At 21.9% G+C, this 11,796-nt stretch overlaps 1 protein-coding gene across 1 annotated transcript in view; it reads right to left on the bottom strand.

The window, feature by feature from the left end:
- Positions 1–10,635, bottom strand: part of LOC102676477 — an 84,432-nt gene extending 73,797 nt beyond the window's left edge. The window contains exon 1 of the mRNA XM_006620018.2: positions 10,271–10,635. Within this exon, the coding sequence (XP_006620081.1) occupies positions 10,271–10,334 (64 nt within the window). The 5' untranslated portion in view covers positions 10,335–10,635. The remainder of the gene's footprint in view (positions 1–10,270) is intronic.
- Positions 10,636–11,796: the final 1,161 nt, after the last annotated feature.

Here is an 11,796-nt window from a genome sequence, read left to right on the forward strand (position 1 = left end):
AAAACGCAAAAACTCTATTTTTACAATGAATTCTTTTGTTTCAAAAATGATTTTATATCATATAAAAAATAAAAAAAATACTTTTCTTCTGAAAAATTCAATCAGTAATAGAAATATTAAAAATTTTTTTTGATTGAATTCATAATAAATCTAAAGTTTCTTATTTACAATGAAAAATAAAATTTTGAATATTAGAACAAAATAATAGAATGAAAATTCGTTTAAATTTATATCGTTTTAAGCTATATACTTGAGAAGAATTGATAGAAAAAAAATGAAAAATCGTTTAACAAATTCAATTTATATAATTAAGTTTGTATTGTATATGTATTTTTTACTCGAAAAAAAGATGCAATAGATATACTATTTTTATTTTATTATAATAGTACATATATATAGATATATATATAGATATATATGTACTATTATATATTATTATATACATATAATATATATATGAAAATAGTTTAATTCAAAAATTATTTCTTATGTTACGCATAAAAACTTGTTTTTAAATAAATTAAATTTTAAAAGAAAAAAATTAATAATCAAATAAACAAAATTATCGATAATTTTTTTTTAATAAAGTCATGAACTAATACTGTAACAAAATCTGTAACAAAATAATTTTCAAAAATTTACTTTTCACTATTAAATCTAAATGTTAACTTTAAATTTCAATAATCATCTAAAAAAATGAACTTATATTCAAAATAAAATCATATGATAATTAAACTTGCTGATCGATAAATTAAATACTGTAATATATTTTAATAATCTGAATGTGATAATGTTTGACTTAATGTTTATTATCTTCATTATGGTAGACAACACGACGACAATAATATTGCCATCATATTGCCATCAGTACTCAGTGAGAATTCGATACTATGATTCTGCATTACTTGAATTTAATGGCAGCAGTAACAGCAGATAATAATAAGATAATATATATATGTTTAGACAAATCCAATATAATAATCTTTGCATCACACGAATTACATACAAGTAATCTATGAAAGATAATGGTCTACATATACGAATTGAAGCAGAAATAGAGGCGAAAAAAAACAGATTTCACGCCGGATACGCGTATCAGTGACATTAAATTAAGCTTTCAAAAAATGATTCTGAAATGGACAAATTCTCTACTAACTATTTTTGATTAAAATCAAAAGCATTTGTTACATTTAACAGCTTTCTGGAAAAATATTATAAGATTAATTAGAAGAATTAGTTATCATATATCTAATATTATTAGCGTATTTGTATTATGATTATCAGATTGTTGAATTTCAATTTTAATAACTAAAAAAATATTATATACACAAAGCTTTAAAAAAAAAACTATATTTTATAATAAAGCATATTTTTTTCAAACAATCATAAATTCAAAAATCAAATATAGATACAATATTAACATATTTATAATATTTTATTAATATTTCATTAAAATAAGAGATATTAATAAAACATAAAGATATAATAATTTTTCATACAATAGAATATGTATAGAATATATGAATAGAATAAATAATTGCTAAATAAATATACAAATGAACAAAATGATCATTTTATTCATTGATTTTAAAACTTATAAAAAAATATTAATTATTTTTATACTCGAACTTCATTTGATTATATAATTAAATCAATTATTTTTTATTTGAAAAATTCTAAAAAATTTTTTGAAAAAAAATTCTAATGAATTTTCTGAAAAATTCATTACAAAAATATTATCATGAATCATAAATTTAATATTCTGACTATTTTTAGAAATATAAATTTTTTCCTTATCTTTTTTCTAGCTTATATATTATTGATTAAAAAGAAAAAAAGAGCTTATATATTATTGATTAAAAAGAAAAAAAGAGAGAATCTCTTATTTCTTTTAATTTTAAGTATCTTGTCAAGTCGAAAAGTTTATGCAAATTTATATTTTTTTAATATAAATAAAAAAATAAAATCTAAATAGAAATTTCTTTCATTAAAATATCATAGCAAAAAGTGTTTTATTTTATACATTTTTAATATTTTTCAATATTATATCTTTATATCTTCAAATTTCCTACAAATGCATAAATATAAAAAAAATACCCACATTTTTATTACAAATTTATAAAATTATTAAAAAAATTATTGCATAACATAATTCATAAAAATCAATTTCATTGTTTGCTATACTAAAACAAAATGACCGATGTCTAAATGAGTCTTGGCTCTGACTTTAACATGGCGACAGATGAATGACCCTGCCAAAACAACCCTACTTTTCACGTGCCAAAAAATTTCCTAGTCGCGAGACTTTTTTCTTGGATATACCGATATTGTATGCGTTCACGATATGCAATTTCACACAAGTTCACGATAATTATAAATAATTGCAAACTTAAATTAAATTCATATATTAATTAAAATATAATTTATGAATAAACTATATTTGCAAATTGCATTTTAAAATTTTATTTGTTTCGAAACTAGAAAAATTACATTGAGAATTATATTTATTTTTCATTGAATCATAATAATAATAATTAAATATATTAGTTCGTAAAAATAATGCATATAAGAATACAGAAAACGATTTATAAATGATGCATATTGATCATCATTATTGTAAAAAAAATATGAATATATTAATTAGAAAAATATTTTATTACAAATATATTATTCTTCAATTTAATTTATAACTTGTGTTTTAATTTTGAAAATTTTAATATATAGATCGAATTAATTGTCATTTGAATAATATATGTAAAAATGAAGTATCATTGAATATGGCAAAACTTTAATTATATTCATAAATTACTTTAAATTGTCATTATTTTTACCAACAAATATCAATTAAAATTAATAAAGATACAATTTTAAAACAATTTCATGGTACTGTAATTGAATTTTGAATTTGCAATCGAAAGAATATTTTGTTTTACTTCAGCTCGAATTTAATTATTCAATCAATTATCACTTCCATCAAAATTAATAATGAAAATATTTATATATAGATATAATATAGTGAATTCAACTAAACAGGATTTAAATAGCAAATAAACTTCTAACCTAAATTATATGAAATTTGTATTCATTAAGTATTTCAAAATTAAATTTAAAAATTAATATTAACCAAACATACACGTTGAAACATGCAAATTAAAAAAAAAAAAAAAAAGAAATTTTAAATTCAAGTAACATTCGATAAGTAAAAACTGGATTGCAATAGTACCATAATTCAATTTCAATTATCAATTAAAATATTAAGAAGAAATATGATCGAAATTAATGATACAATTATTTAAAAGCAAGATTTTTTACGTATAATTCTTAAAAGATTACGTATATATTAAAATATTTCATTTGATTTTATTTCATTCATATTATTATAATATATATAAAATATATAATATATAATATATATTATAATATATTCATTTTAAATGCATATATATATTCTCGTATTTGAAATACTATGCACAGAATAATATAATCCGTGATAAACAATTATTTATTTTATTATTACTTATTTTGAAATAATATTATATAATGTCTGATATTTATAGGAAATCTTAAAATCAACAATCAAGATCGAATTTTTTCCACGCGCAGATTCGTTCTACATTGTTTCCCGTATTCATCGAAGAATTTTCACACGTTGATTGTACTATAAAAAGTATATGTGCAAAAAATAAAAATCGTTGGACAAACGAAACGATAGAATGGAGAAGAAATGAAAGTGATATAATATAACACGATATTACATTGTTCCAAAATAAGCAACAGTCTTTTATCTCAAAATAAACAAATCGCCATCCCTATATTATTCGAAATCAGTCAGAAACTGAGAAATCCGAAAACAAGTGAAAAATCCATAAAAACGAGAAACCGTAGATCTTTACATCCATTCAAAATCAACAGTGACAAAATGAGACACCATTCTATTCTTTTCCAAGGAATAAAACTCGATTTATTCACTCTACGACTTGTCCTCGTTCTTTCTTTGAGCAAGCCGAATAATATTATCCGCAATAAACTACTATTGTTTGAAACAATAAAACTATTACTTGGTTTGAAACAATATTGTACAAACATCTGATGCTTACAGAAAATCTTAAAATCAACAGATCGATTTTTTTCCACGCGCAAATTCGCTCTACATGTTTTAAATTTTTACACGTTGATTGCATCGTAAAAGATATATGTACAAAAAGTAAAATTGGTTGACAAGTGAAACGATAGAATAATGGAAGAGAAGCGAAAGTAATCGAAATGTCAAAAGCATAGAGGTGACGTTTGACCCAGTATATAGAGGTTAGGTTGCGTCGTTATTTGTGGCTATAATTAAAGGGGCCAAGTTTTGATATCTCGAGGGTAACTTTTAGACTCTGATTGTACAAAGTCGGCCAACAGTAGTTAAATTGTAATTGACTCGGGAGGATGTTGATCTTCTACTTTCTTCTATCTAAAGAAAGAACCATCTTAATTAAATTCCATGTATTCTGTATGTTAATCCCTATTTTTATGTAATTTGGATCTAAAGAAATATATAAATTTTTTATAATATTCTTTTAAATTTCGTAAACACGCATCTATCATTTTTCGTGCGAAATCTATTTATTGATAAATCTAATTAGATCTAATAGAGGAACGAGAGGTATTCGATAATTGATTGTAGCCGAAATGGTTTCTTGAAACAAACGAATAGGAATTGAAACGTAAAGAAGATGAAAATTTGCGGAAGATAAGTCTGTTACGAAGCACGGTGTGTGAACTTCAGTTGACAATTTAAACAAGAATGAATAAGTTGAATGGCCATTGTTCATATTCATTTGTGACCACGCTTTTGAAACGCTTTTTACTTCCTGTGACCCTTAAAGAATAATTATGCAATATTCTTGAAAGAATTCTTTGAATATACAATGGCTACTTTGCTTCATTCAAAAGAATGGATTTCTAATTCAAAGATGGGTCATTTGTATATTAGAGGTCAAAAAACAAGTATATTATGCAAGATTTTCTACTAATGAATACTTGTAAAAAAAGCATACAACAAAAACGAAATCTTCAGTAATAATATTTCTGTTTTCAATAATAAATAATTTTCTTACTATATAAATATTAAGAATCTTTTGAAACCAATAACAATAGATACAATGACATGAATATTTCAAAATATCATATATTATTTGTAAAGATTCTTTTAAATTTTTTAAAGATGCATTGAAAATATATTTATTAGGGAAGGTCGGATAATTTCAATCAGTTATTAATAAGTTTTTATTTGTAAAAAAAAAAATGCAAAAATTGTTTGATTTTGTACAATATTATCATTCATAGTTGTCAGACAAGAATCTACGTTATCAAAATTTAACATCATATTTTCATTTACGTATTAAAGAAAGAGAAAATTAACTGAGAAGGAATTAACACGATTGCTACGTTTACTGTACGTGTTAAAGATGTTTTCAGTAAATTGTGGTTTTTATGGTCATATTAAATATCATGAATTTTATCGTCGTCGAATTGTCATGGCATTGACTTTGGTATTAATAAGATATCACGCTGTCATATACTGTCATACAATATATCATATGAAACTCATGACATTTAATTCCCTCTTCTATTAACTTTTTCTCCTTCTACTATTCCCAAATGAGAATATAACATCAGATTCTGAAAATCAAGAATCTATTAATAATGTGATTAATTAATATTATTAATAATAAGCATTAAGTTATTTATCGTATCTTAACAGCTTTTATTTTTGTGTAACTTATGTGTATATGAGTGTTTACGAATATAAACTTATAATGATCGATTTTTAAACAAGATAAATTAGTACTTGAAATTAACATTAATATAAATTATTGGTGTTAATCTCATCAAATAAATATTTCTATTTTTAATTTCACATTTGATTTTTAATGATATTTAAATTTAATTCAATATATTACTTCAAATATTTGAACATAAGATACATGGTAATAGAAAGTACAAACGAAGCAAATTAGATTCAAGAATGTCTATCACATACATTACATATTATTAGCTTATAAAACTAATATAATTAATAATTATAAATTATATTTATATTTAATTAATAAATTATATTTATTAATTATAAATTATATATATACTTAATTAATAATTATAAATTATAAAAAGCTAATAAATTATAGAATTAATAAGCATAAATTATCAATATAAATATTTAGTGATGAAAATAATTCAGATCTATCCCTAATTTTTTTATTAATTTTTTTTATCTTTTTTATTGAAAAAAAAAACTATAATTGGTATTACCTTCTTAATGGATAAAATTATTTTTCTTGGTTTTTAGATTTTTAATTTTGTTACAATATAAATTTATTACACCATATTAATATACACTACATATATCGATATTTAATTATGATTTTTAAAATATATATTTTTTAAATTTAATAGATAAATTTAATATTTTTTACCGTATGAATATTTTTTTTTCAAAAAAAAAAAAAAAAACTATTAGAATTGCCAAACGCATGAAAATCTAGAAGAAATATTCATTAATAATTCAAAAGATATTTGTAATTAATCTGAAATATTTAGAATGTCATTGCCAATATTAGAACCACTTGTAAGACATCTATGATATCACTTGATTTACTGAACAAAATTTTAAGAATTAAAATAAAATCATTATATATTTTGCATATTTTGCATATTATCTTAAAAACGATAAATATTTCAATCTTCTATTAATACGTTCTATTATATTCAAAGTACATGTACTTATTGTTTGCAATTAATAAAATCCTAAAAATTCTTTGAAAAAAATACAGGTTTGAAAATAGACATATTGAACAAAAACACATACAATATAAATAATATCATGACACCATATCATTGAACAAAAAAAGAGAAATGTTCTTCCTGTCTCTCTGCTGTTCCATGAAATTTTTTGTTAATTGCGAACAACATACAATGTACATGAATAACATGCATGTACAAGAATATATTTATAAATATACTTATAATATGACTTTATTCACAAAAATGTAATTTACGGCGAATGTAAATTATGTTTTTAAAATATCTTAAAATTTTTATATTAAAGCTAAGAATGAAAGTATAAAATGAAAATATAATATATATATATTAATATAGTTAACATAATTTCCCATTATGATCAATATAATGTTTACCGAATCTTTATTTTCTTGTATGTATATATGCTATATTGACCTATATTTTCTACGACGCGATTAATTAATACTTAATTAGATATTTAAAAAAATAATGTTTATTCTTTTATGAATTCATAACGAATTCAGTAACGAATTTTTTTTTTTTTTAAATTCCAATTATTATTTTATTTTTTTACTATTTCCTTTCATAATAAATAAAAGTTTAAATTTTTCTTTTTGTATTATATTTTTATTTTATTTTATTATATAAAATTGATTTAACATTTTCATGGATTTTATATTCGTATATACTATGGAATTTACATCTCAAAATATAAAACTCAAAAACATTTTTTTAAAAAATTTATTCTACGAGTAATACGAGTAATACGAGTAAAATCTAAAATTATTTCGAAAATAAAATAAAAAAAAAAATAAATAAAATAAAATAAATAAAATAAATAAAATCAATTAAAATTTTGAAAATATTTTCACAAGTTATATAATTATTACAATACAGAAATAAATATTATATAATTATTTATAAGCATATAATATAAATAATAATATCTGATTAATAGTGAATGAAAACAGTGAATGAGAATTCATTTCAACATTGACGCAACAAAAAATAATAACAAGATGATCGGACATTCGCTTATCTTGCCTAAAAACATAACCATATGGTTGGTTTCGAAAAGAGAAATATATGGAATGTATATGTATAAATACTTATGCATATTGAAAAACCAGATCTTGCGAGAAAAAATAGAGATAAAAATAAATCGAGGATAATTTTAAAACTTAAATAATAGTTCTGTGTATGAATTTGAAAAAAACCTTGACGCGTTCTTCAGTATGTACTCCAGGATAGCGATAGAATCGATCGAAACAATTGCCTTCTTACATTAAGTTGACCTCTTACATTAAGATAGAAAATAGGCCTTTAGGATCATTAAAATTATTGACATATATTAGTCATGTATTAAATTAATTTTTTAAGATTCTATTTATCTATTTCTTTATTATATATTATAAATTAGATATAAATAAATTAAAAAACAAGATTTTATGATATAATGTGATTTTAATATTAAATTAAATTATAAATAAATAAAATTAATTTGTATATGAATAATAAAGAATGAGAAATTAATAAAAAATGTCTATTTTTTTTATATATTATATTATTATTTATTATATTATTCTTTCTATTATTTCTTTAGAATAGCATTCCTCAAATGAAAAAACAATTTTTATTTCAATTTCATTTTTTAAATTATTTTTTATAAAAATACAAATATTTGCAATCTATCATTATGAATATAGTTATAATTTTAATATATAGTTATAATAATAATTTTAATATTAATTAAAGAATATATATATATATAATAATATAATTTAATATTTCTTATCCATATATTTCTATTTTATATATATATATATATATAAATAGTTTAAATTTTTAAATGATTTATGAATGTTTGTAATTATGATTATAAAAATCAATTAATTAATTCATATTATAACTCTAATTATGAAATTTATTCAATAAAAAATAATAAGAACAATATTCTGCTTTTTTTTTACTAAAATTTAATTTTTATTGCTCAATTAAATTTTTAATTTTTAATTGTAGATTTAAAATTATATTTATTATTTAAAGGAATGAATAAAATATTTAATAACGGATAAAAATAATTTTTAAATTACTTTTAATTTTAAATTGATTTTTAAATTACTATTTCAAGAAAAAAACAAATTATCAAGCATCTGTTTATGAAATTATTTTTGATGATGTGTTTTCAAAAAAAAAATATTAAAAAATAGCAAATTTTCTTGATTATTTAATTAATTAATGATTAAATTACACGAGAAAAAAAATAAGATTAGTTTGTTCAAGAATTTTAAGTATCGGATTAGTCCCATCGCTACACTGTTAAGGTAAGGCCAGGCGCACGCCCATCTAAACGTCCAATCACTAACCGCGACGTCATCTCGTACGATGTAACGGAGAGACTCACCCACGTGGTAAGCATCGTGTTATTTTAGTATCGCATCGCGAGAAAACCTACCGATTACGTTCTTGTTCTCAAACGATTATTCTAGAATCTCATGACTAATCTTTTTACAATCGTGACACAATCGTGATGATTTTTTTCATCTTATTAGAAATGACATTTTTTTTTCCACATCAATTTTAATAATATTTCATTCAAAATTAATGCTAATGAATAACAAAGGCATTGCAACTGCACAATGTATGGCGGGTTAATTTTTAACATGTTGCAATTGAATCTAGCATTTAATTGATCAATTAAACATTATTTAAAAAAACAAAATTATATCTTATTTCCAACAATATTTTTCTCTGTTTATATTTTTCATTAATTATGATATTTTTAATGATTTTTAAGAAATTCGATATTAATATGACGAAAACATTGATGAATGAAATATATTGCTATCGTTGATGTAATAAAAATTTAAAATTAAAACTGTAAATTGAACTATTTATGCGGTTAATAAATTGTACGTCAGATAAATTTGACTGATGAATGAAATGAACACAGCGAATGTTGCGTAGATCAGTTAATCAGTTAGATATCGAGACGCTGTGAAACATGTAAACAAATTTAGAATTTATGTAAGAATTAATAAAAAAATAAGAATTTTCATGATATATCACAGACTATTAAAATTACAACTACGAAACACATCGAGTAGAATGAAAATATCTAAAAATAGAACATTCACGCGGTCTTTAATGCATTCTTCTAGTATTTCATTTCTTCAAATTAACGTATTTGAAAATTAAATTGTAACTTCCACGATATTCTCTTTGATACAACGAAAATTGCGTCAACATCATTTTTAACGTGCTACGCTACGTTAGCCATTAGAGAACATAAAATTTTTCAAATACAAACACATACACCTTTCCTTGAAACGTCACATTCAACAAATCGAGTTTGATTGTCTGATTCAAACTTTGTTGACTGAAAATCAAATAATCTTGACATCTTCGAGACCACACGAAAAATTCAACGAGATGAAAAATAAATAAAAGATATACATATATAATAGATATAAGATATACTCACATGAATAAAATGTAGTAACAATCAAGGCTAGCCAGGATAGTTGTTTCTCCATAACTTTTCTCATTTCTAAACTATCTTGATGACAATGGTTTCACAAATTTAATCTTTTAGATTCACTAGTGAAAATTGTGATATATAGAAAAATTTAAAAGACTCTTTTGCACACCGACAAATCTTATCAAAGCTTTAACATACGTCGCTTTGGAACTTTATTTTTTTGAAAAGAACGCGCCACACGCACGTTTAATTTCTCTAACACATAAACTTTATTCTTAACTCACGAAGACTACCATACAATACATACGATCCGTACTTCGCAACCGGCTGTGCACGACTAACTCATGGAAATGCATTTTGGCGGCATAAAGCTTTGAAGGCATGCCAAGTGCGCATGCGCGGATCGCTCACGCCACCAGACTTGGTGGGGTATTGAAACTTCTTTCTCTTTCACTATGACTCTCCGATATTTTCTCCGTTACGCTGTTTTGTCAAAGTATGCTGATGTCGATATCATTACAGCTTTCGTTTCGAACAAGATCATTAATTGAAAACCTTCCCGGTACGACGACGGAATAAGACCTTGTATTACCACGAGGAATTTAATTAAGAACGTGCTTTCATTGTTGATAGACAATAATAACGGATAATTAGCGGATTTAGGTGGAATACTTACACAATCTACCTGCAAATGCAATCTCTGATCTTGATGATATGATCTTTTGCATTTCGTGAAATGTTGCAACGACAAGCATTGATTTCAATAAAATTTTAATTACATTTAAATTTTTTTAATTGAAAATAATAGTTCCATTATGACATTCCATAATTCCAATTATAAATCTCCCTAGAAAATTATCTAAAAATTAAATATCAATTTTTTATATGTTTAAAATTATATAATTTCATTTAAAATGAATCAAAATATAAATAAAGAAAAGTAAAGTGAAATAGAATACTAACGATAAGAATATTTATTTTACTGAAAAATCAAAAAAAAAAATTCATTGAAAGTCTTGAATAAATTTTAAACTATTAGAAAATAAAATTTCTTTATAAAAAAATAAAAAGAAATATTTTTAGTGTACAAATAAAAATAATATTTTTTAAATATCAAAGTATACTATTTTGTTTCATAGATGCAATTATATAATCTTAATTTTCTTATATTATATATTAGATCATAAATTTTTATTAGATCCTATCTATCTTATATTAGACATTTATCATTTTTCTTGTATATTATTGTTTTTTATTTATTGAATGATATTTTTTACAAAATGAATTATCGAATATTTTTGCAAATTAATAATGTATTATTTTTCATTTTTCAATGCTCGGATAATAAATTAGCAGATTTTTCATTTTTAATATATAATAAATAAACAAATTTTTAATATCTATATACTCTATTGCAATATTATATGTAATATACTTTTATAATATTTTACATAAATAAAAATGAAATGAAAAATGAAAAATTTGCTAATTTTTCATCTGAATATCACAAAATAAAATAAAAAAAACTA

Source organism: Apis dorsata, unplaced genomic scaffold (genome assembly GCF_000469605.1).
Source record: "Apis dorsata unplaced genomic scaffold, Apis dorsata 1.3 scaffold_470, whole genome shotgun sequence".
NCBI lineage: Eukaryota > Metazoa > Arthropoda > Insecta > Hymenoptera > Apidae > Apis > Apis dorsata.